The sequence below is a fragment of the Oncorhynchus masou genome, unplaced genomic scaffold (assembly GCF_036934945.1).
Source record: "Oncorhynchus masou masou isolate Uvic2021 unplaced genomic scaffold, UVic_Omas_1.1 unplaced_scaffold_2135, whole genome shotgun sequence".
Lineage (NCBI taxonomy): Eukaryota > Metazoa > Chordata > Actinopteri > Salmoniformes > Salmonidae > Oncorhynchus > Oncorhynchus masou.
In genome coordinates this window covers 6,554-34,153 of record NW_027008612.1, presented here as the reverse complement: position 1 = coordinate 34,153, position 27,600 = coordinate 6,554, and the positions used below count along the sequence as shown (strand labels likewise).

Below are 27,600 nucleotides of genomic sequence, written 5' to 3'. Positions count from 1 at the left end.
CATTTACATTTTACATTACATTTAAGTCATTTAGCAGACGCTCTTATCCAGAGAGACTTACAAATTGGTGAATTCACCTTCTGACATCCAGTGGAACAGCCACTTTACAATAGTGCATCTAAATCATTTAAGGGGGGGGGTGACATGCAAGTCGGACAATTTTTTATCACCACAATTCAACACAATTTGAAAAGCAGTGAACAACGATGGTCACAAACTTGACCAAACTGATGCACTCGAACTTGCCATTTACTGAAGGTAGGCGGTTATTGGCGCTTCGGTCGACTCCAATCAAATTTTGTAGAAAAGACCGGACGTGACATCACCAAACGGAACTTGCTGAATCAAAACAATGGCTGACTGGAGCTAGCTAACGTTACGTTAAAAAAACAAAACATGAATGCTAGTTTCAACTGTAGATAAGCAGGTGTGCATTATTTTTTAAAGACGATATCAGTGTTATGCGCAAATGATTCACTAGGTGTACTTTACGAGCAAGAAGCTAGCTGTTTGCGGCCTGCTTTGAGCGTCGCCATGAGTGATGTTGTCGAGAAGACTCTGTCTGCTCTCCCGAGCCTCCTTTCGCTAGACTCGCAGGCAGGAGCTGGGAAACTTTCTCCCTCCTCCAAATTAGGGAATCTGATCAAAGGAATCACCGAATTGACATCCAAACATGTGAGTACCTTAGCCAGCTCTCTGGCCAGTTGTCTTACACATTATGGTCAGCATCGATGCTGACAGCAGTAGCATAGCTCAAATTAGGTGGCTAGCTATCTGTACACTTTCGCTACAATTGGTGGTGTATTAACTAGTGCCCACAGCTACCTGTCTAGCCACAATTAACCTCTCTGAAACAAAACTGTAATTATTTACTAGTGTCCACGGATCCCCCAAATTCTATTCAACGTCAAGCCTATGCTTGAGACTGCGAGACTAATTGATGTTGATTTATTAGGATCCTCACTTTAGCTGACGCTAATACAGTGGTCTGACACAACGAAAAAGACATTGCAGACAAAATACTTTAAAATTTATATTAAACACATTGTGTGTCAGTCAGTTACACAAACACGTCTTTGCAGCACTTGACCATATGACTGGACAATAATCAAGAGACGATAAAACTAGAACCTGCAGGACTTGCTTTGTGGAGTGTGGTGTCAAAAAAGCAGATAATTTCTTTATTACAGACAAACCTCTCCCCGTCTCTACAACCATTGACTCTATATGTTTTGACCATGACAGTTTACAATCTAAGGTCATTTAGTCTCCTCAACTTGTTCAACAGCCACACCGTTCATTACCAGATTCAGCTGAGGTCTAGCACTTTTAAGGAATGATTTGTACTAAATACAATGCTCTTAGTTTTAGAGATGTTCAGGACCAGTTTATTACTGGCCACCCATTCCAAAACAGAATGCAACTATTTGTTAAGGGTTTCAGTGACTTCATTACCTGTGGTTGAATCATCAGCATACATGGACACACATGCTTTGTTTAATGCCAGCGGCAGGTAATTGGAAAAATAGAAAAGAGTAGAACGCCTAGAGAGCTGCCCTGCGGTACACCAGACTTTACATGTTTGACATTAGAGAAGCTTCCATTAAAGAGAACCCTTTGAGTTCTATTAGATAGCTCTGAATTCACAATATGGCAGAGGTTGAAATTTTCTCAACAACAGGTTATGGTCAGTAATATCAAAGCCTGCAATGAAATCGGTACAGCTCCCACAATCTTTTTATCAATTTCTTTCAACCAATCATCAGTCATTTGTGCCAGTGCAGTACATGTTGAGTGCCCTTCTCAGAATGTCTATTAATTTGTTTACAGAAATAGCATTGAATTTGGTCAACACACAATTTTTTCCAACAGTTTGCTAAGAGGGGAGACAGGGTAGCCTAGTTGTTAGAGCGTTGGACTAGTAACCGAAAGGTTTCATGTTCAAATCCCCGAGCTGACAAGGTACAAATCTGTTGTTCTGCCCCTGAACAGGCAGTTAACCCACTGTTCCTAGGCCGTCATTGAAAATAAGAATTTGTTCTTAACTGACTTACCTAGTTAAATAAAGGTAAAATAAAAATAAAAAATACATATTTAAATGAGCTGGCAGCAAGATGATAGGTCTGCTGTTAGAAATAAAAATAAAAGAGAGCCGCACACTCTAGGAGCTCAGGTGCAAAAATTTAATACCAACGTTTCGACTGCCAAGCCGTCTTCATCAGGGTATCAGGGTGCCCTGATGAAGACGGCTTGGCTGTCGAAACGTTGGTATTACATTTTTTGCATCTGAGCTCCTAGAGTGTGCGGCTCTCTTGTATTTTTATTTTCAAGTTTCTACTCCGCTAGCCAGCACCTCGTCTTAATAGGTGTGCATTTCTTTTTCTTCTAGATAGGTCTGCTGTTAGAAACAGTAAAGGCAGCTTTACCACTCTTGGGTAAAGGAATGACTTTAGATTCCCTCCAGGCCTGAGGACAAAGACTTTCCTCTAGGCTCAGATTAAAGATATGACAGATAGGAGTGGCTTTAGACTCAGCTACCATCCTCAGTAGCTTTCCATCTAAGTTGTCAATGCCAGGAGGTTTGTCATTATTGATTGATAACGATACATTTTCCACCTCTCACACTAACTTTACAAAATTCAAACTTGGAATGCTTTTCTTTCATAATTGTGTTTAATGCTGGAGTACGATGACTCACTGTTCATTGTTGTTGGTATTTCCTGCCTAAGTTTGCCCACTTTGCCAATGAAGTAATAATTAAAATAATTGTCAACATCATTGTGATGAGTAAGCCATCTGATTCGACAAAAGATGGAGTTGAATTTGTCTTTCATTTAAAGTACTCAAGTCTTTTTCCATCAATCTTTATATCATTGATCTTTGCTTCATAATAAAGTTTATTCTTTTTGTTGAGTTTAGTCACATCATTTCTGAATTTGCAGTAAGTCAGCCAGTCAGATGTTCAGCCAGACGTATTAGCCACTCCTTTTGCCCCATCTCTTTCAACCATACAGTTTTTACATTCCTCATCAATCCATGGAGCCTTAACAGTTCTAACAGTCAGTTTCTTAACAGGTTCATGTTTATCAATAATTGGAAGAAGAAAATCCATAAATTCATCAAGTGCAGCATCTGGAAGCTCCTCATTAATCACATCAGCCCAACAAATATTTTTAACATCATCCACATAAGAGTCACAGCAAAATCTATTGTGTGATCTCTTATACATTATTTTAAGGCCAGCTTTTGGAACTTTTTCTTTCCTGGATATGGTCACTATATTGTGATCACTGCATCCAATGGGTACGGATACAGCTTTAGAAAAAAGGTTCTACTGTATTAGTAAAAATGTGGACGATTATATTCCTGTAGTGTTTGTAAACACCCTGGTAGGTTGATTAATAACCTGAACCAGATTACAGGCACTGGTTACAGTGAGAAGATTCCTCTGGATGAAAACCAGACAATATTCAGGTCCCCAAGAAAGTAGACCTATCTGTTCACATCACATACACTGTCAAGCATTTCACACATTATTTAGATACTGACTGTTAGCACTTGGTGGCCTATAGCAACACCACAAAATAAAAGGCTTTAGAAGTGCCAAGTGAACCTGCAACCACAACATTTCAATAACACTTGACATAAGATCTTCTCTAAGCATTACAGGGATGTGGCTCTGAATATATACAGCAACACCTCACCCATAAGCATTTCTGTCTCTTCTATAGATGTTATATCCTTGTATTGCTACTGCTGTATCATCAAATGAATTATCTAAGTGAGTCTCAGACATGGCTAATATATGAATGTTATTTGATGTTAGCAAGTTATTGATTTCATAAACCTTATTTCTAAGGATGCATATATTAATATGGGCTATTTTTTCCAGCCCTTTCCTGTGTATCTTATCAGAGATAATATGGAAAAGAGCAAACAAAGACCAGAGCCCATGCAGGCCCCACTACACCTGACCCTCAACTCTTTACAAACATTCCCCTTGTCTTTATTTCCAGGAGGAGGAAAAACTTATTAAAAAGGAACTGGAGTCAATCAAGGAGCAGGTAGCGTCTCCCAACACCACCATGGTAAGTCTCACTTCGTCTTCCCTTCACACAGAGCAACACAAAGAGAGAGAGAGGCATTGCAATGTGTCCGTAAAAAAAAAAAAAATCGAATCACGCTGGCACTCCCTTTGTTTTTAGCGACATGAATCTGTCATCACTGAGGCAGATTTTATAGATGTGTTTACTTGTATTATATGTGGAATGTGTTACCCTGGCAATGGCTTTCTTAATAATTGCACCAGAGGGGAACCAAAACACGGTATTTTAACACTTGTGTTGAATATTTGGACATTCTTCTCAGTCGAATGGTTGCCACGTGAAGTAACGTTGACGTATAATAATGTAATTTCAGCGTCAGATGAAGGAAATAATGGTGAGAGCCATCTACTGTGAGATGCTGGGTTACCAGGCGTCCTTCAGTTACATTCACGCCATCAAGCTGGCCCAGCAGGGCAGTGTCCTGGAGAAGAGAGTGGGTACGTTCCATACACATACACATTCATAGGATGGGTACGTTCCATACACACACACATTCAGAGGATGGGTGCGTTCCATACACATACACATTCATAGGATGGGTACGTTCCATACACATTCATAGGATGGGTACATTCCATACACATACACATTCATAGGATGGGTGCGTTCCATACACATACACATTTATAGGATGGGTGCGTTCCATACACATTCATAGGATGGGTACGTTCCATAGACATACACATTCATAGGATGGGTGCGTTCCATACACATTCATAGGATGGGTGCGTTCCATACACATACACAGTCATAGGATGGGTGCGTTCCATACACACATTCATAGGATGGGTACGTTCCATACACATACACATTCATAGGATGGGTGCGTTCCATACACATACACATTCATAGGATGGGTACGTTCCATACACATACACATTCATAGGATGGGTACGTTCCATACACATACACATTCATAGGATGGGTACGTTCCATACACATACACATTCATAGGATGGGTGCGTTCCATACACATACACAGTCATAGGATGGGTGCGTTCCATACACATACACAGTCATAGGATGGGTGCGTTCCATACACATACACATTCATAGGATGGGTGCGTTCCATACACATACACATTCATAGGATGGGTGCGTTCCATACACATACACAGGATGGGTGCGTTCCATACACATACACATTCATAGGATGGGTGCGTTCCATACACATACACATTCATAGGATGGGTGCGTTCCATACACATACACATTCATAGGATGGGTGCGTTCCATACACATTCATAGGATGGGTGCGTTCCATACACATTCAGAGGATGGGTGCGTTCCATACACATACACATTCATAGGATGGGTACGTTCCATACACATACACATTCATAGGATGGGTGCGTTCCATACACATACACAGTCATAGGATGGGTGCGTTCCATACACATACACAGTCATAGGATGGGTGCGTTCCATACACATACACATTCATAGGATGGGTGCGTTCCATACACATACACATTCATAGGATGGGTGCGTTCCATACACATACACATTCATAGGATGGGTGCGTTCCATACACATACACATTCATAGGATGGGTGCGTTCCATACACATACACATTCATAGGATGGGTGCGTTCCATACACATACACATTCATAGGATGGGTGCGTTCCATACACATACACATTCATAGGATGGGTGCGTTCCATACACATACACATTCATAGGATGGGTGCGTTCCATACACATACACATTCATAGGATGGGTGCGTTCCATACACATACACATTCATAGGATGGGTGCGTTCCATACACATACACATTCATAGGATGGGTGCGTTCCATACACATTCAGAGGATGGGTGCGTTCCATAGACATACACATTCAGAGGATGGGTGCGTTCCATAGACATACACATTCAGAGGATGGGTACGTTCCATACACATACACATTCATAGGATGGGTGCGTTCCATACACATACACAGTCATAGGATGGGTGCGTTCCATACACATACACAGTCATAGGATGGGTGCGTTCCATACACATACACAGTCATAGGATGGGTGCGTTCCATACACATACACATTCATAGGATGGGTGCGTTCCATACACATACACATTCATAGGATGGGTACGTTCCATACACATTCAGAGGATGGGTGCGTTCCATAGACATACAGTACCAGTCAAAAGTTTGGACACGCTGACTTATTCAAGGGTTTTTCTTTATTTTTACTATTTTCTACATTGTAGAGTAATAGTGAAGACATCAAACCTATGACATAACACATATGGAATCATGTAGTAACCAAAAAAGTGTTAAACAAATCTTAATATATTTTATATTTAAGATTATTCAAAGTAGCCACCCTTTGCCTTAAACGACAGCTTTGCACACTCTTGGCATTCTCTCAACCAGCTTCACCTTAAATGCTTTTCCAACAGTCTTGAAGGAGTTCCCACATATGCTGAGCATGTGTTGGCTGCTGTTGTTTCTCTTTGCTTATCTGAACTGTTCTTGTCAAAATATGGACTTGGTTGTTTACCAAATAGGGCTATCTTCTGCATACCACCCTTACCTTGTCACCACACAACTGATTGGCTCAAACGCATTAAGAAGGAAAGAAATTCCACAAATTAACTTTGGAAATGGCACACGTGTTAATTGAAATGCATTCCAGGTGACTACCTCATGAAGCTGGTTGAGAGAATGCCAAGAGTGTGCAAATCTGTCGTTTAAGGCAAAGGGTGGCTACTTTGAAGAAAATAAAATATAAAATATATTCTGATTTGTTTAACACTTTTTTGGTTACTACATGATTCCGTGTGTGTTATTTCATAGTTTTAACGTCTTCACTATTCTACAATGTAGAAAATTGTAAAAAATAAAGAAAAGCCCCTTGAATGAGTAGGTGTGTCCAAACCTTTTACTGGTACTGTACATATTCATAGGATGTTATGTGTTCATATGATATTTATATAAATAATCGGTATGATATATTCTCCTGGAATTATCATTTTGATTTGGTAACGATTCAGAAAGCCTCGCTTTACTGTAACACATTTGATTGAAATTCAAACGATTTAATTTTTTTCCCTAATTTGTCCAATAGTTCTGTTGATTTAATCTGTGTCTCCAGGTTACCTCGCTGTATCCTTGTTCCTTAATGAAACCGATGAGTTTCTGCTACTCCTGGTGAACACAGTCCTAAAGGTGCATTTTCAACCCTGATTTTGTTGTCCTTGGGTTTCCACATGCAGTAGTTGAATGAATATTGCAAGACGTTGCTGTTGTTGTTTTATAGACTTGGTGGTGTTGTTATTTTGACAGGATCTGCAGAGTACCAACCTGATCGAGGTGTGCATGGCTCTAACTGTCGTCAGTCAGATGTTTCCCAAAGATATGATACCTACCATTCTGCCAGTGGTGGAGGAGAAACTTACGCATCCAAAGTAAGGACTTGAATATTACATACAGATCCTTATACTTTTCTCAATCTCACTTTATGGGCAAATGTGACTTAAAGTGCAGGTGAGTGAGTCATTCGTTTGGTGTGTAATCTCGGTAGGCATTGAACCCACAACATATCTGTTGCTTTGTGTTATGACAACGCTCCGATGTAGGGCCATTTACCCATTTTCAGAAACCTTTTTTTTGGGGGGGGGGGGGGGGGTGGATCCTGAAACTTAATGTCCTCAGAGAGGCAATACATCTTGCAGCAGGTCATAAAACATCACACATCTAAAAATGTTAAATAAATAGCAAAGGATATTTACAATCAAATAGGCGGTAGGGTAAGTGCAGTTTCACAGTGCTCAGAGCAATTAGGACCAACTTATCTGTCCACAGGGAGATCATCCGGAGGAAAGCAGTCCTGGCTCTGTACAAGTTCTACCTGATCGCACCTAACCAGGTGCAACATATCCACAGCAAGTTTAGGAAGGCCCTGTGTGACAAAGACCCCGGAGTCATGACAGCCTCTCTACACATCTACCGACAGCTCATCAAGGTACTTCCTGTCATAATGGCATCATTTCTTCATCCATATCACTGGGGAGAAAAAAAGACTTGAGATAACTAGGCTCCCGAGTGGCGCAACGGTCTAAGGCACTGCATCTCAGTGCAAGAGGTCATCACTACAGTCCCTGGTTTGAATCCGGGCTGTATCACATCTGGCTGTGATTGGGAGTCCCATAGGGCTGCGCACAATTGGCCCAGCGGGTTTGGTCGGGTAGGCTGTGATTTGTAAATAAGAATGTGTTCTTACATGTTCTTAACTGACTTGCCTAGTTAAATTTAAAAACTAAAAACTTGGGTAATCAAATAGACTAACAGTGGAATTGTTCTACCAATTCATTTTCACATTGATTACATAAATCACAAACATTTTGTTTTTAGTTGTGCCACGTAAGTACAGACTACACTAGCCAATGTGGTATCCTATAAGACTATAAGCAACTTGCTGTTTCCCCAATATCTCCAGGAGAACCCAGAGAGTTATAAGGATCTGACCGGGAGCATGGTGACCATCCTGAGGCAGGTGGTTGGAGGTAAACTCCCCCTGGACTTCAACTACCACAGTGTTCCTGCTCCCTGGCTTCAGATACAGCTGCTCAGGATACTGGCCTACCTGGGAAGGAAGACCAGGGGTACAGTAATATAGCATATCATTCTAGATGTGTTTCCGTCCACACCTCCCCCTTCACATTCTGGTGTCACCTGATTGAGTAGAACTCTGGGCCTGTTAGCCCTGGAATTAGAAGCACTTGGTATGGAGATTGTCCATTAAGCTTTTTAGTTCAGCTGTTGTCTGGGAGACCCTGTCCCTATAATCGTTGTCTATTTAGGTGAGAGTTTGTTGTAGACTCAGAAGGGCAACTCCGTTTTGTAACTAAGATGTTCCTCTGGGTTTTTACAGCACTAGTGAGATGATGTATGATGTACTGGAGGAGTCGTTAAGAAGAGCAGAGATGAATCACAACATTACTTACGGTACGGTATTACTTAAGGTGTCCTCTACGAGTTGTCAGAACACATCTGCACAGACATTGTTGCACCCCCCCCCCATTCTTTGGGTTTAACTTCCTACTTCCTTGTTATTTTTCAGCCATTTTATTTGAGTGTGTGAAGACCATCTATACAGTTCATCCAAAGTCACAACTGTTGGAGAAAGCAGCAGAATGTATCGGGAACTTTGTCCTATCGCCTAAGATCAACCTCAAATATCTGGGTAAGATCCTACCCTGTTCAGTGTGGTCAGAAGTTGGGCCTAATCTTTTTTTTTTTACTTTTTTTTTACATGATGTTAATAGTGATCATAGGACATCCATTAAAACCAGTTTACAAACCACAACTCTATTGTACTTCAGTTGTATTGACGTAATTGAAAGAACTTGCCTGCTGGACACTCCTATGGTGAATAATGTGTGTGTGTGTGTGATCTCAGGTCTGAAGGCTCTGACGTACGTGGTGCAGCAGGATGCTAACCTGGCCCTGCCTCACCAGATGACCATCATAGAGTGTCTGGACCACTCTGACGTCATCATTAAGCGCGAGGTGAGTCATCATGGTTTCTGGACCACTCTGACATCATCATTAAGTGCGAGGTCAGTCATGGTGTATGGACCACTCTGACATCATTAAGCTCAAGGTGAGTCATCATAGTGTCTGGACCATTCTGACATCATCTTTAAGCGCGAGGTCCGTCGTCATAGTGTCTGGACCACTCTGACATCATCATTAAGCGCGAGGTGAGTGAGGCAGGAGATGCCATGGTGTGGCAGGGCTTTGACATTTACTGTACTCATAGGTGGGGTTGCAAAATTCCAAACGTTTTTCCCCAAAGTTCCAAGGTTTTCAATAGATCTCAGTTGGAGGATTCCCGGAATAAGTAGTGAGTGAACTTGGAATCCTCCTACTGGGATTTTTTGGGGGAGAAAAAAAACCTGGGAACTTTGGTAACGTTTCCAGAATTTGACAACCCTTCTTGACGTGTCAATCAGTATGCCCCTCCTCTCCCCAACAGACACTAGAGTTACTCTTCCGGATCACCAATGCCCAGAACGTTACAGTGATCGTCGAGAAGATGCTTGAGTTCCTCAGGCTGACCAGTGACGACTACAGCACTATAGACCTCGTGGGGAAAGTAGCAGAACTAGCTGAAAAATATCCTTTCCTTATTGAGTCTTGACCGTGGGAACATCATGCTATGGAAATGGGTTTACTTAGAACGAGCTAGGAGCTACAATCAAAGGCGTTCATGATATTGCTGTTGGGTTTCTCTCTGTTGATTGCAGGCCTGGCTAACAAGTGTATCAGTGAGATCTGGAGAAACCCAGAACTGCTGGACCTGAGACTATGATGTTAATGGGACAGACAGTTTTGTGTCTGTTCTTTTTTTTGTTGTTGTAATTTTACCCCATTTTTCTCCCCAATTTCATGATATCCAATTGCGATCTTGTTTCATCTCACCGGGCACGGGAGGGGCGAAGGTCGAGTCATGCGTCATCCAAAAACATAACCCTCAAGCTGCGCTTCTTAACACCCTCTCACTTAACCCGGAATCCAGCCTCCCCAATTTGTTAGAGGGAACACCGTTCCCTCCTCCTCCTGGGATTGAACCGCAGGCTGTAGTGACGTCTCAAGCACTGCGCCACTCGTAGAGGCCAGTTTGTATCTGTTCTGTTGTTGCTCTTTTATTCATGACCCCAATCCCAATGGTCTGTTGTTCCTATAAACACTCTACGTATGCCCCAGACAACGTCTGGTTCATCCAGACTATGACCTCTGTGTTCTCTCTGGGGGGGAGACGTGATGCAGCCTGACATCCCTAACAACTTCCTGAGACTACTGGCTGAAGGTACATAAACCACTGGACCCGCTGAACCTGGTTCGTTGTGGTTTCCGGTGGTACTAAAGTGATTGACATTTAATTCCATTTATGTCAGGTTGAGGTCTTGTCCATTTCAATTCAGGAAGCAAACTTGACATTTACGTTTTTCACATAAAAAAAAATGTAGGGAAATTAGAATTAAAATGTGAGTTTTACTTCCCAAATGGCCTTAATTGAATGGAATTGACCCCATCCATGGTTTACATGGCGTAATTGATCCCAGGTGTTAATGCCTGCCTCTGCTGCTCCAGGTGTTGATAATGTGGAGGACAGGCAGCTGAGGCTATTTGCTGTGGACTCCTACGTGTCCTTACTACAGGGGGAGACGGCCAAGCTGCCCCAACGCTTCCTACAGGTCATCAGCTGGGTCAGTATCCTGGATACTGCTAAAACGATTTACCTCTTGTTTCCAGTTTCAATGGATGACATTTTAAAGAGCAATTTTATTTAGATTGTTTCTTAAATGAAGCAGGGTTGTGATTTATTCCTGATGAATAATGAATTCCTACTTTCTGATATCAACATTCAAATAGACTTACCCCAAACCACAGAAATGTAACTTCCTGATCACCTCTGTGATTTTCCCTGGTCCCTTCTTCTTCTTCTCCCACCTACTGTAGGTGCTGGGTGAGTATTCCTACCTGAGAGAGGAGGAATCTGACCCGGGCAGTGTGATGAGACTGCTGGCCAGACTACTGGACCAGAGACACACCTCCACTGAGACCAGGAGCTGGGTACTGGGGGCCATGACCAAGCTGTGCTCCAGCCCAGTGTCTGTGGCCCTGGCCAGGGATGTGTGTGAGAGGTACTTGTCTTCTCTGTGTCCCACAGTCTGTTTGGGCTAACATTCCACTCGGCCTGTTTGGGCTAACATTCCACTCGGCCTGTTTGGGCTAACATTCCACTCGGCCTGTTTGGGCTAACATTCCACTCGGCCTGTTTGGGCTAACATTCCACTCGGCCTGTTTGGGCTAACATTCCACTCGGCCTGTTTGGGCTAACATTCCACTCGGTCTGTTTGGGCTAACATTCCACTCGGCCTGTTTGGGCTAACATTCCACTCGGCCTGTTTGGGCTAACATTCCACTCGGCCTGTTTGGGCTGACATTCCACTCGGCCTGTTTGGGGTGACATTCCACTCGGCCTGTTTGGGCTAACATTCCACTCGGTCTGTTTGGACTAACATTCCACTCGGTGTCACATTTTGAGATTTGAGTCATTTGAGATTTGAGCAGACTCTCTTATCCAGAGCCACTTACAGTAGTGAGTCATTTAGCAGACTCTCTTATCCAGAGTCACTTACAGTAGTGAGTCATTTAGCAGACTCTCTTATCCAGAGTCACTTACAGTAGTGAGTCATTTAGCAGACTCTCTTATCCAGAGTTACTTACAGTAGTGAGTCATTTAGCAGACTCTCTTATCCAGAGTCACTTACAGTAGTGAGTCATTTAGCAGACTCTCTTATCCAGAGTCACTTACAGTAGTGAGTCATTTAGCAGACTCTCTTATCCAGAGTCACTTACAGTAGTGAGTCATTTAGCAGACTCTCTTATCCAGAGCCACTTACAGTAGTGAGTCATTTAGCAGACTCTCTTATCCAGAGTCACTTACAGTAGTGAGTCATTTAGCAGACTCTCTTATCCAGAGTCACTTACAGTAGTGAGTCATTTAGCAGACTCTCTTATCCAGAGCCACTTACAGTAGTGAGTCATTTAGCAGACTCTCTTATCCAGAGCCACTTACAGTAGTGAGTCATTTAGCAGACTCTCTTATCCAGAGTCACTTACAGTAGTGAGTCATTTAGCAGACTCTCTTATCCAGAGTCACTTACAGTAGTGAGTCATTTAGCAGACTCTCTTATCCAGAGCCACTTACAGTAGTGAGTCATTTAGCAGACTCTCTTATCCAGAGTTACTTACAGTAGTGAGTCATTTAGCAGACTCTCTTATCCAGAGCGACTTACAGGTGCAATTAGGATCACGTGCCTTGCTCAAGGGCACATCGGCATGTTTTTTTGTTTTACCTTGTCGGCTCAGGGATTCGAACCAAGGACCTTTCGGTTACTGGCCCAACGCTCTAATTTCTAGGCTACCTGCCACCTCTATATGGGGCGGCAGGGTAGCCTAGTGATCGAAAGATTGCAAGTTCGAATCCCCGAGCTGACAAGGTACAAATCTGTCGTTCTGCCCATGAACAGGCAGTTAACCCACTGTTCCTAGGCCGTCATTGGAAATAAGAATTTTTTCTTAACTGACTTGCCTTGTAAAATAAAGGTAAAAAAAATAAATATATGACACAGAGTGGGTTGTTAGCACAAAACCGGGCTGAATTTCAGGCTTATTTCCTATGCTCACACTTCTCACTAGCTGGTTTTGCTCGTAGTGGATCTTCTGAAGATGTCAGAAGAGTCTTGTAATGTGATATGCGTTTTTGACCTGCTTTAGATGAATGCACAGACTAAGTCACTCTGTAATTTGATGTAAATGCAGGTACTCTGGGTCCCTGAATACGGTGCTCCGGCAAAAGGCCCAGGAACTGATGATCCTTAGCCAGGATACAAAGCTCCGAGCCAGGGTACTGCCAGCCGACGGCAGGCTAGAAAGCCTGGAGGTACACCGCCATCTATTGGCAAAACTTGCACTGCTACCCCACGGAACGTCATTGGCTCTATAAAACAAAATGTTTATGCTCTTTATTTAAGCTTTGTTCAACCTGGTTATCTCTCTGGCCAAGAGCAGACATCCCAAAGTATTGAACTACTTTAATATTTGCAGTTGATCTAATCATTTCCTGTCTGAGTTGGCTGTGGTGTTGTTTCATTCCTCAGGTAGACTCGTCCCTGTCCTTCCTGGATGGCTATGTGTCTGAGGCGTTGGCTGCTGGGGCAGCTCCTTACAAATCTCCTCATCAGAGGCAGGAGGACCTGGTCCAGGAGAAAGGTAACAAGTTGACATCCTCCACTTTTGTTGTTTTACTATGAAAAATTTGTAATTATTTATAATTTTTATAATCACTTCCTGTGATCACATGTTGGTAAAATAGCTGGCTGACTGTGACTGGCTGACTGTGACTGGCTGACTGTGACTGGCTGACTGTGACTGGCTGACTGTGACTGGCTGACTGTGACTGGCTGCTGGTAACTCTGGCTGCTGGTAACTCTGGCTGCTGGTAACTCTGGCTGCTGGTAACTCTGGCTGCAGGTAACTCTGGCTGCTGGTAACTCTGGCCTCTGGTAACTCTGGCTGCTGGTAACACTGGCTGCTGGTAACACTGGCTGCTGGTAACACTGGCTGCTGGTAACTCTGGCTGCTGGTAACACTGGCTGCTGGTAACACTGGCTGCTGGTAACACTGGCTGCTGGTAACACTGGCTGCTGGTAACTCTGGCTGCTGGTAACTCTGGCTGCTGGTAACACTGGCTGCTGGTAACACTGGCTGCTGGTAACTCTGGCTGCTGGTAACTCTGGCTGCTGGTAACTCTGGCTGCTGGTAACACTGGCTGCTGGTAACACTGGCTGCTGGTAACACTGGCTGCTGGTAACACTGGCTGCTGGTAACACTGGCTGCTGGTAACACTGGCTGCTGGTAACTCTGGCTGCTGGTAACTCTGGCTGCTGGTAACTCTGGCCTCTGGTAACTCTGGCTGCTGGTAACACTGGCTGCTGTATGACAAATGACTACTCTTGAGGATACATAAAGTGTCTTCCCATCTCTTTCTCAGCTCTGAGCCTGGAGCCCTATGGTCTGTCCCTGCCGGTCAGTCTGTCGTCCTGCAGCATCACAGACAGACGGTCTCCTACTCTGCTCTCCATGAGCTCAGGCCTGTCTGGAAACAGCACTGAGCTATCTCACCAAGAAGGGTATGTTCTCATCACTCTCACAGTGTCCACTAATGATGATGAAATAAGACAACTGAATTTGGCTTCAACTATGCAAAAAAAAACACAAGTCTCTATGGTTGTCAGTGTATAGCTCAGATGGAGTAACTCACCTTTGGGGCTTTGGGTTATATTAGTATTCCATGTTAGTTGAACCAATAAGTAGCTTATACACTGAGTCTACAAAATATTAGGAACACCACCTTCCTAATATAGTGTTGCACCACCTTTTGCTCTCTGAACAGCCTCAATTGGTCGGGGGTCATGAACTCTACAAGATGTTGAAAGCCACTGGGATAGTGGCCCATGTGGACTCCAGTGCTTCCCACAGTTGTGTCAAGTTGGCTGGATGTCCTCTGGTTGGTGACCCATTCTTGATACACACGGAAAACTGTTGAGCGTGAAAAACCCCAGCAGCGTTGCAGTTCTTGACTATAGAATATTGATGATTTGTTAAAGTAGTAAAAAAGAAGCTCTCTGTTTCCTTACCTCAGGCTGCACACCCTCTTCTCTCAATCAAGTGATTATATTTACACCCGTCAGACTATTCTCAATTTAATCTTGTATTTTTACCTTTATTTAACTAGGCCATTAAGAACAAATTCTTATTTTCAATGACGGCCTAGGAACAGTGGGTTAACTGCCTTGTTCAGGGGCAGAACGACAGATTTGTACCTTGTCAGCTCGGGGGTTTGAACTTGCAACCTTCCGGTTACCAGTCCAACGCTCTAACCACTAGGCCACCTCTACACTCTAACCACTAGGCTACCCTGCCACCTCTACACTCTAACCACTAGGCTACCCTGCCACCTCTACACTCTAACCACTAAGCTACCCTGCCACCTCTACACTCTAACCACTAAGCTACCCTGCCACCTCTACACTCTAACCACTAGGCTACCCTGCCATCTCTACACTCTAACCACTAGGCTACCTGCCACCTCTACACTCTAACCACTAGGCTACCCTGCCACCTCTACACTCTAACCACTAAGCTACCCTGCCACCTCTACACTCTAACCACTAGGCTACCCTGCCATCTCTACACTCTAACCACTAAGCTACCCTGCCATCTCTACACTCTAACCACTAAGCTACCCTGCCACCTCTACACTCTAACCACTAGGCTACCCTGCCATCTCTACACTCTAACCACTAGGCTACCCTGCCATCTCTACACTCTAACCACTAGGCTACCCTGCCACCTCTACACTCTAACCACTAGGCTACCCTGCCATCTCTACACTCTAACCACTAGGCTACCCTGCCACCTCTACGCTCTAACCACTAGGCTACGCTGCCGTATGTGAAATTAGTTCCTATTTTTAGAATGGCCGATTTTATGAAATGTACAGGAACAGGGGGGGAAAGCAATGTCGTCTTTATGAACATGAATAACGAATGGAGGCCTCGCTCGTTCCCGCCGGTCCGTTTTGTAGGCTACTTCGGTTTTATAGCGGAGCGTGTGTACTTCATATGAACAGCCTGAGAAATCAATATAAGATTACACTCCATGCATCAAGCACTGTTTGAGGAGCATGCCTTCGCTGTGCCACAGGTGATGTTCCACCCAAACTCTGTATGCCATGAGCTCTCCAACCCTGTTTTTTTTTTTTTAACCTTTATTTAACCAGGCAAGTCAGTTAAGAACAAATTCTTATTTTCAATGACGGCCTGGGAACAGTGGGTTAACTGCCTGTTCAGGGGCAGAACGACAGATTTGTACCTTGCCAGTTTGGGGGTTTGAACTCGCAACCTTCCAGTTACTAGTCCAACGCTCTAACCACTAGGCTACCCTGCCATTTAAGGAGGAGCATGTGCTTAATATGAGCTGAGAAATAAATACAATAAAACTCTTATTTCACTCCACGACCCAACCCCTTTTTGAAGGGGATGCTCTCGCCAGCGCGACAGGTGATATTTCGCCCAAAACTCTGTATGCCATGGGCTCTCAAACCTTATTCCTGCTTAACTTTGAGAAACCAAGTGAAATCTGTTCGAGAACATCGATAGTAAAATGTTTTCGCAAAAAAACAAAACATATTTCACTAAAAATAAAACTGAGGAGCATGTTTAAGGAGGAGCATGTGCTTAATATGAGCAGCTGAGAAATAAATACAATAAAACCCTTATTTCACTCCACGACCCAACCCCCTTTTTGAAGAGGATGGTCTCGCTAGCGCGACATGCTCAACCGTTTTATCTCACTAAACTGTTGACAGCCCGTCTGCGCGGACTAGAAAGGAGAGGAGGTGATTGAAAAGTATGGTGGTGATGTATTCTGTAGCTAAAGGTAACGGTGTCACCCAATTTTTAATTATAAAAACAATTCATTTTACGAGGCTATTCGACATCAAGTACAGAAATTCACTTTAATTGTAGGCTAACGCTGTAAACCGCCCTGCACCATCAAAGAACCAACAGCATCGCTTTGTATGTACGTACAAGATACGTTCTACAATTTGTTTAATTTTGGAGTATAGGCTCAACCAATTAAGTACCAAAGACATCTTGAGTCAGGTTTGTGTAATATGCGCTAGGCTATTTATGGTATTGTGTAATAATAGCTAGGCTATTGTGTAATATGCGCTAGGCTATTTATGGTATTGTGTAATATGCGCTAGGCTATTTATTGTATTGTGTAATAATAGCTAGGCTATTGTGTAATATGCGCTAGGTTATTTCTTGTATTGTGTAATATGCGCTAGGCTATTTATGGTATTGTGTAATATGCGCTAGGCTATTTATGGTATTGTGTAATATGCGCTAGGCTATTTATGGTATTGTGTAATATGCGCTAGGCTATTTATGGTATTGTGTAATATGCGCTAGGCTATTTATGGTATTGTGTAATATGCGCTAGGCTATTTATGGTATTGTGTAATATGCGCTAGGCTATTTATGGTATTGTGTAATATGCGCTTGGCTATTTATGGTATTGTGTTATATGCGCTTGGCTATTTATGGTATTGTGTAATATGCGCTTGGCTATTTATGGTATTGTGTAATATGCGCTAGGCTATTTATGGTATTGTGTAATATGCGCTTGGCTATTTATGGTATTGTGTTATATGCGCTTGGCTATTTATGGTATTGTGTAATATGCGCTAGGCTATTTATGGTATTGTGCTATATGCGCTAGGCTATTTATGGTATTGTGTTATATGCGCTAGGCTATTTATGGTATTGTGTAATATGCGCTAGTCTATTTATGGTATTGTGTCATAATAGCTAGGCTATTTATGTTATAAAAGGCACAATCATAATATTTGGACTCGGGCTCTAATATGGTTATGGTTGATTTGAGTTAATCGATCACCTTTAGAAAGCGCTGTCCATTTAGTTGTTGTTAGGCTTTGGAACAACATCCACAATGACCATGTTTTACACTGTTTCAACCTGCTGTTGAACTTCTTTCTTCAAATTGATCATCACAGTGAGGTGAGTTTTAACAGTAAGATAGGCCAACTGTTTTAATGATAAGTTTTAGATGTGATTTTCTATTGCATTTCCACTTATGTCATGGAAGGGACAATAGAGCCCTGAGTACCAGGCCATTAGGACCTAATGGAGGGACAATAGAGCCCTGAGTACCAGGCCATTATGACCTGATGGAGGGACAGTAGAGCCCTGAGTACCAGGCCATTAGGACCTGATGGAGGGACAGTAGAGCCCTGAGTACCAGGCCATTAGGACCTGATGGAGAGACAATAAAGCCCTGAGTACCAGGTCATTAGGACCTGATGGAGAGACAGTAGAGCCCTGAGTACCAGGCCATTATGACCTGATGGTCATAATGGTCACCGCAACAGCCCTAGACTCAGTGTATAATGAAAACAGTATTGGTCCAAGAACAGAGCCTTGAGGAATGTCGACATTTACCGTAGATTGTCAGAGGAATTTAAACCAGACTGATGACATGTTCTTTGATATAATCTTGTAGAAGACCCAGGTTAGTATCCCAATGTTATTTCAGCTCTACCACTCTGAAGTTGGAGGGGGTGAAGAGGGTGTGGGGAAAGGATGGGTACCTGGCCCAGCAGCAGAGTGCAGGTGAGACCCCAACCCCCTAGTGGAGCTGCCCAGTCCCCTGCTGTCCCCTCAGAGCCCACCCTCCCAGACACAGAAACCCTCCTCTGGACTTGAGCCTGACCAGGAGAAACGGCAGCTGGCCTCGTCGCTCTTTGTTGGCCTGGGGTCCCACAACTCTGTGTGTCTGGTGAGATTACCTTCTACTGTTTGGTTGTTCATTAATCATTGCCAATCAATCAAACGTATTTAAGGCTTTATTTAAACCCTTTTACATCAATAGTTGTCAAAGTGCTTTACAGTAACCTGGCCTAGACTTCAAAACAGAAACATACAGGTGCTTTAGCTATCAGCTCACGCCGGAGTACTGTTTAATTTTTTATTTAACCTTTATTTAACTAGGTAAGTCAGTTAAGAACAAATTGTTATTTGTTGCCTGAGTGCTGTCGGATGGTTGCTGAGTGCTGTCGGATGGTTGCTGAGTGCTGTCGGATGGTTGCTGAGTGCTGTCGGATGGTTGCTGAGTGCTGTCGGATGGTTGCTGAGTGCTGTCGGATGGCTGCTGAGTGCTGTCGGATGGCTGCTGAGTGCTGTTAAATATCGGCTGGTACTCTCCCCAACAGATGGGCCGAGCCGAGACGGCGCCCCGACACTTCAGAAGGAAACCCAGGGGGGAGTCATCATCAGGCGCCAGCGAAGGCTCCTCTGACTCCTCCCACTCGTCTCGCAGCGCTGCCGTTGACAACCTTCTGCTTAGCAACCTACTGGACTCGACCACTGTGGCCTCAGAGAGGGGTGCTGCTACCACCACCACACCTCAACAGACCTCCCAGAGAACACTGGACCATACCACTAGCAACGGTAACCCCCATGTAGAGGGGACGGAGCAGAGAGTAAAGGCAGGAGGACCTCTCTCTCTGATCAGGGGAAATGGCATGGTGGCTGTTGTACCGCCCACACACACACAGACAGACCCACAAACACAACAAGATCTACACCCAGCTCCAGCACTAGAGAGACCCAGCGACCTCCCTCTCACCTCCCACCTGCCAGCAGAGCTCTCTGGGCTGGCCCGCTCTGAGTTCACCCCCCTCTGCTCGGACCAGGACTCCAGCCTGGCTCTGTCAGCCTGTAGAGTGTATAAAGAGGATGCCTTAGTGTTGCTGGTCTTCATATCCAACAACAATGACTCAGCGCTCCACCAGATGGCGCTGCAGCTCACCTGCAAAGAACTGGAGGTATATATTTTTCAGACTGGCCTTAACAACAAAGTTCCCTTGTTTTTGTCAGACATCCTGGTTGGAAGATCCCGGAATCAAGACAGAAATACCAGGGGATCCTCCAACCGGGATTTAGAAAAACCATGGATCTTTGTGAAAGTTTCAGGAATTTTTGCAGCCCGTAAATCATGTCAAACTGATGACTCTATCATGTTGTTTTCCCCCTCAGATGTCCTGTATCTCAGGTAGTCCGTTAAAGGAGGTTAAGGGTCACAGTGTGTCGGTTTGTCTGCACACTGTTGTCATGAAGAGAGCCTCAGTCCAGGTGGAGCTGGCTGGGTTACTGTCCTACCAGAGACCCCTGGGCCAGCACCAGGCAGCACAGTTCTCACTGAGCCTCTCTCTGAAACACTTCCTCAGGTAAAACTACTGCTATCTGTAACTATCAGCACTGTCTTACAGGTTACCCTGGGTCCTAACCTCTCATGGGCTGCCTATGTGACCAGGAATGGTACTGTAGAGCTGTCATAATGCAACAACAAAGTGGCAAAACATGTTAGCGCTCAGTCACTACTCTAAGTCGTTCTGGATAAGAGCGTCTGCTAATGACTCTATAACGACAGGGTTCCTTTAGAACTAGCAGCATTAGTTCCGGTGCTTTGGACAAATCACGATTTCTCAGGTGTTGGCATCTTTTGAATTTCTGAAGAGGAGGGGACAGTTAGGCTCGTAGACTTGTCCGTAACTTGTAAAGAGAGAGAGGTCGGAGCACTTTGTTCTGGTTCCGATCCTAGTTCTATCTCTCCTCTTAACACGTATGGACCCAGAACTCCTACTTCCACAGGCCAACTCCCCCCTACTTCACAGGTCAACCCCCTACTTCACAGGTCAACTCCCCCTACTTCACAGGTCAACTCCCCCTACTTCACAGGTCAACTCCCCCCTACTTCACAGGTCAACTCCCCCCTACTTCACATGTCAACTCCCCCCTACTTCACAGGTCAACTCCCCCCCCCCCCCCCCCCTACTTCACATGTCAACTCTCCCCCCTACTTCACAGGTCAACTCCCCCCTACTTCACAGGTCAACTCCCCCCTACTTCACAGGTCAACTCCCCCTACTTCACAGGTCAACTCCCCCCCCCTACTTCACAGGTCAACTCCCCCCTACTTCACAGGTCAACTCCCCCCTACTTCACAGGTCAACTCCCCCCCCTACTTCACAGGTCAACTCCCCCCTACTTCACAAGTCAACTCCCGCCCCTACTTCACAGGTCAACTCCCGCTCCTACTTCACAAGTCAACTCCCCCGCCCCTACTTCACAGGTCAACTCCCGCCCCCTACTTCACAGGTCAACTCCCCCCTACTTCACAGGTCAACTCCGCCCCTACTTCACAGGTCAACTCCCGCCCCTACTTCACAGGTCAACTCCCGCCCCTACTTCACAGGTCAACTCCCCCTACTTCACAGGTCAACTCCCGCCCCCTACTTCACAGGTCAACTCCCGCCCCTACTTCACAGGTCAACTCCCCCTACTTCACCGGTCAACTCCTCCCCCTACTTCACAGGTCAACTCCTCCCCCTACTTCACAGGTCAACTCCCCCCCCTACTTCACAGGTCAACTCCCCCTACTTCACAGGTCAACTCCCCCTACTTCACAGGTCAACTCCCGCCCCCCTACTTCACAGGTCAACTCCCGCCCCTACTTCACAGGTCAACTCCCGCCCCTACTTCACAGGTCAACTCCCCCCTACTTCACAGGTCAACTCCCCCTACTTCACAGGTCAACTCCCGCCCCTACTTCACAGGTCAACTCCCGCCCCTACTTCACAGGTCAACTCCTGCCCCTACTTCACAGGTCAACTCCCGCCCCTACTTCACAGGTCAACTCCCGCCCCTACTTCACAGGTCAACTCCTCCCCCTACTTCACAGGTCAAATCCCGCCCCTACTTCACAGGTCAACTCCTCCCCCTACTTCACAGGTCAACTCCCGCCCCTACTTCACAGGTCAACTCCCGCCCCTACTTCACAGGTCAACTCCCGCCCCTACTTCACAGGTCAACTCCTCCCCCCATCCCCCCCCCCTACTTCACAGGTCAACTCCCCCCCCTACTTCACAGGTCAACTCCCGCTCCTACTTCACAGGTCAACTCCCGCCCTACTTCACAGGTCAACTCCTCCCCCTACTTCACAGGTCAACTCCCCCCTACTTCACAGGTCAACTCCCCCTACTTCACAGGTCAACTCCCGCCCTACTTCACAGGTCAACTCCCGCCCTACTTCACAGGTCAACTCCCCCCTACTTCACAGGTCAACTCCCCCCCCCCTACTTCACAGGTCAACTCCCCCCTACTTCACAGGTCAACTCCCCCTACTTCACAGGTCAACTCCCGCCCCCCTACTTCACAGGTCAACTCCCGCTCCTACTTCACAGGTCAACTCCCGCCCTACTTCACAGGTCAACTCCTCCCCCTACTTCACAGGTCAACTCCCCCTACTTCACAGGTCAACTCCCCCTACTTCACAGGTCAACTCCCGCCCTACTTCACAGGTCAACTCCCGCCCTACTTCACAGGTCAACTCCCCCCTACTTCACAGGTCAACTCCCCCCCCCCCCTACTTCACAGGTCAACTCCTCCCCCTACTTCACAGGTCAACTCCCCCCTACTTCACAGGTCAACTCCGCCCCCTACTTCACAGGTCAACTCCCGCCCCTACTTCACAGGTCAACTCCCCCCTACTTCACAGGTCAACTCCCCCTACTTCACAGGTCAACTCCCGCCCCTACTTCACAGGTCAACTCCGCCCCTACTTCACAGGTCAACTCCCCCTACTTCACAGGTCAACTCCCCCCTACTTCACAGGTCAACTCCTGCCCCTACTTCACAGGTCAACTCCCGCCCCTACTTCACAGGTCAACTCCCGCCCCTACTTCACAGGTCAACTCCTGCCCCTACTTCACAGGTCAACTCCTCCCCCTACTTCACAGGTCAAATCCCGCCCCTACTTCACAGGTCAACTCCTCCCCCTACTTCACAGGTCAACTCCCCGCCCCTACTTCACAGGTCAACTCCCGCCCCTACTTCACAGGTCAACTCCCGCCCCTACTTCACAGGTCAACTCCTCCCCCATCCCCCCTACTTCACAGGTCAACTCCCCCCTACTTCACAGGTCAACTCCCGCTCCTACTTCACAGGTCAACTCCCGCCCTACTTCACAGGTCAACTCCTCCCCCTACTTCACAGGTCAACTCCTCCCCCCCCCTACTTCACAGGTCAACTCCCCCCTACTTCACAGGTCAACTCCCGCCCTACTTCACAGGTCAACTCCCGCCCTACTTCACAGGTCAACTCCCGCCCCTACTTCACAGGTCAACTCCCCCTACTTCACAGGTCAACTCCCCCTACTTCACAGGTCAACTCCCGCCCTACTTCACAGGTCAACTCCTCCCCCTACTTCACAGGTCAACTCCCGCCCCTACTTCACAGGTCAACTCCCGCCCCTACTTCACAGGTCAACTCCCGCCCCTACTTCACAGGTCAACTCCCGCCCCCTACTTCACAGGTCAACTCCTGCCCCTACTTCACAGGTCAACTCCCCGCCCCTACTTCACAGGTCAACTCCCGCCCTACTTCACAGGTCAACTCCCGCCCCTACTTCACAGGTCAACTCCCGCCCCTACTTCACAGGTCAACTCCCGCCCCTACTTCACAGGTCAACTCCCCCCTACTTCACAGGTCAACTCCCGCCCCCTACTTCACAGGTCAACTCCCGCCCCCCTACTTCACAGGTCAACTCCCGCCCCCCTACTTCACAGGTCAACTCCTGCCCCTACTTCACAGGTCAACTCCCGCCCCCCTACTTCACAGGTCAACTCCCGCCCCTACTTCACAGGTCAACTCCCGCCCCTACTTCACAGGTCAACTCCCGCCTCTACTTCACAGGCCAGATGGAATTGTTGCCATAGTGTCTATCATAGGGCAAGATGGAGCTACCACCCTATTGCTTACATCTCAGATCTACACCTAGTGCCTAGTGGGCCTCTGTTAGCCACTACTACTTCCTGTGTGTGCACACTGTTGACATTCTCCTTCCTGTTTGTGTTTATACAGGCCTTTGACTGTGTCCACAGGGGATTATGGGAAAATGTGGTTGTCTTTCTCTCATGACTTGAAGCAGAACCTTCGACTGGTAACAACAGAACACCGAGAACCTCTGACGGCCACACTGGACGTGCTGAAGGGCAAACTACACCTCCACGTTGTCGACATCATAGGTCAGCAGGTGGCACGCTCTCATCTTAATGTTTTATCCCAGCCCTGACCATTTTAGAAAATCTCATGCCTATCATAATACTGTTATTGTACATCTTTCTGTCATACACTGTTGTTAATGCGGCAGGTAGCCTAGTGGTTAGAGCGTAGAGGCGGCAGGGTAGCCTAGTGGTTAGAATGGAGGGGCGGCAGGGTAGCCTAGTGGTTAGAGCGTAGAGGCGGCAGGGTAGCCTCGTGGTTAGAGCGTAGAGGCGGCAGGGTAGCCTCGTGGTTAGAGCGTAGAGGCGGCAGGGTAGCCTCGTGGTTAGAGCGTAGAGGCGGCAGGGTAGCCTAGTGGTTAGAGCGTAGAGGTGGCAGGGTAGCCTAGTGGTTAGAGCGTAGAGGCGGCAGGGTAGCCTAGTGGTTAGAGCGTAGAGGCGGCAGGGTAGCCTAGTGGTTAGAGCCTAGAGGCGGCAGGGTAGCCTAGTGGTTAGAGCGTAGAGGCGGCAGGGTAGCCTAGTGGTTAGAGCGTAGAGGCGGCAGGGTAGCCTAGTGGTTAGAGCGTAGAGGCGGCAGGGTAGCCTAGTGGTTAGAGCGTAGAGGCGGCAGGGTAGCCTAGTGGTTAGAGCGTAGAGGCGGCAGGGTAGCCTAGTGGTTAGAGCGTAGAGGCGGCAGGGTAGCCTAGTGGTTAGAGCGTAGAGGCGGCAGGGTAGCCTAGTGGTTAGAGCGTTGGACTAGTAACCGAAAGGTTGCAAGTTCAAACCCCTGAGCTGACAAGGTACAAATCTGTCGGTCTGCCCCTGAACAGGCAGTTAACCCACTGTTCCTAGGCCGTCATTGAAAATAAGAATTTGTTCTTAACTGACCTGCCTAGTAAAATAAAGGTCAAATATTTTTTTTTACAAAAAATGCCACTTCATCATGAAGTGGGTAATGGAAGTTTATTACTTTTGACCTTTTCCCTTTAGGGTCGGAGGGCATCGTGGCGTGCCGGCTGCTTCAGGGTCCAGGTCAGGGTCAGCCATGTCTGCTTCACTGTCGTGTCCACGCTGACTCGCTGGCCGTGTGGCTGCGCTCCCCTGTCCCTGAGCTGCCGGACTCCCTCCTCTACCACTGTCAGAAAGCCCTGACGGAGACCTGAGCCGGGCCGTGTCTCATTCCAGGAAGTTGTTCCCTTCATTCACCTCACTGATAATTTCTATTAAAGTTATATGGCAGCGACTAAGGATGCGCTTCGACAGGCAGCCCAATTCTGATTAAAAAAAATCACTAATCGGTCTAATCCAATCAGCTCTGAAGATCTGATGTGATTGGTCAAAAGACCAATTAGTGGAGAGAGAAAAAAAAATGAGAGAATTGGACTGCGTGTCTTTTTGGTTTACACCTGACCAGTTGTTTGTCTCATCGGTAAAGGAGAGTCGACAAGGACGAAGGCGAGGAAACCACTTTATGGAATGAAGTGCAGCCCTGCGCTCACAGGCCCCAAGCACCAACACTGAGGGGATTCTATCACACAGAGACATACAGTGGAAAGCAGCTGATGTTATGTGTCCTTGTCTTTGCAGTACAGTGTTTGCTATATATTTTTCTCAACAGTGATTTCACGCGGTTTTATTTTTTATGCTCATGTAATTAATGCGTTTTTAACGGGAACATCTAATTGTTCTTATCGCTTTCACATAGCTCTTTGTGAAAACGTGAGCTGTGAACCTCAGAAGGAACGAGAAGGAAAGCGTGCTCTGTATGAGACACCCTCTAGAAATAAACAAATACTTTATTAAATGAGGAGTTCAGTGGTCTCTCAGTTCTACCAGCTTTGACTTGACTTAATAAGCTTCACTATCTGTGTGAGAAGGAAGCCCAGGAAGTCTAGAAGTCATTGGCTTCTTGGCCATGTTTCCCATTTGATCTTTTACCTGATCTTTGGTCTTATTGGTCTCCTTGACTGTTTCCCTCTCTCCCTCCTCTCTTCCCTCTCTCCCTCTCTATTCCTCCTCTCGCTCTCCCTCTCTCCCTCCTGTCTTCATCCTCTCTCCCTCTCTTCCTCCTTTCTCCCTGCTCTCTTCCTCTTTCTCCCTCCTCTCTTCCTCCTTTCTCCCTCCTCTCCCTCTCTTTCTCCTCTTGCTCTCTCCCTCTTTCTCCTCTCGCTCTCTCCTGCTCTCTTCCTCCTCTTGCTCTCTTCCTCCTTTCTCTCCCTCTTTCTCCTCTCGCTCTCTCCTGCTCTCTTCCTCCTCTCGCTCTCTTCCTCCTCTCTCCCTCTCTTTCTCCTCTCTCCCCCTCTCTTGTAGCATTGACACGAGTTGAGCTACTGTTGAATGGTCAGAAAAGCTTAAGTAGTTAATTACATTATCAATATTCAGAAAGGTATTCTCAAGGCAGAAATGTTTCAGTTCAACAGTACATGTTATACTGAACTGTCATTGTCCTGCATGTTACGTTCTCCAGACGCTGCATCTAATCATTCATGATCTACTAACAGTATGCATTTGATTGATTTCCAATACACAGGCAAGAGCTGAAACCCAGGAGTCATCGATGATTATATTTTTATAACAATGCTGCATTTCAAACTTATTTATTAGATATTCTTATAGAATATATTTGATTGTCTTGTAAAATACAAGATGATAAAATAGCTTTAAGTCAAAACATCTTTGCGTCATGTGTTCCCCTCAGATATCAGTTAGTTAGTCTAACGTTAATCTATTCCACGACACACGTCCTCCTCATGCTTGCTGTGCGCCGTAGCCAGGGGACAAAGTTCATCTGTTAGTTTTCAATGATATTTAATGTGTGTTCAGATGCAAATCATTTTTTGCCTTTTCGTTTTGTAAAAGCTTGAGTCCTAAAAGTGGATACATTTTCTGTATGGAACTGAAGAATTGTATGTAACTTGAATGCTAACACAAAGATAACCAACCAAAACACCTTATGTTCTGATGCCAAGGAGACATGTTCATTTTGTGCCTGTAGTACAAAGAGACCAGTGTACTTTAGTGCCTGTCTGCAGTTCTGCTTACTTCAGTTAATAAACCTGACATTTAACCTTTTACTCGTCTATTTAGGTAATCATTCATTACTTTGAACATGCAACACCAGTAACCATGTGAAAAGAGGTTTAAGATTCAAGACTTGTATAAAGAATTGTTTGTATCGTGTGCATAACTACTGTAACCATTTACTCAATAAAATAAGAATTGTGTATAAATATCTTTGTAAAAACTAGAAATTGTAAGTGTACAATAAAACGAGTGTGTATG

At 45.7% G+C, this 27,600-nt stretch overlaps 1 protein-coding gene across 1 annotated transcript; it reads left to right on the top strand.

The window, feature by feature from the left end:
* Nucleotides 1–341: 341 nt before the first annotated feature.
* On the top strand, nt 342–27,600 carry LOC135532974 (AP-4 complex subunit epsilon-1-like). Its single transcript, XM_064960385.1, is given in 25 exon segments — nt 342–675; nt 4,017–4,088; nt 4,420–4,543; nt 7,207–7,280; nt 7,398–7,519; nt 7,917–8,076; nt 8,551–8,695; nt 8,698–8,716; nt 8,986–9,059; nt 9,175–9,297; nt 9,514–9,623; nt 10,093–10,232; nt 10,813–10,867; nt 10,869–10,926; nt 11,211–11,326; nt 11,580–11,764; nt 13,449–13,569; nt 13,787–13,898; nt 14,680–14,818; nt 18,813–18,904; nt 18,907–19,055; nt 19,489–20,103; nt 20,315–20,505; nt 24,200–24,363; nt 25,309–27,600. Coding segments are annotated over 25 exon segments (3,474 nt in total). The 5' UTR covers nt 342–534; the 3' UTR covers nt 25,482–27,600.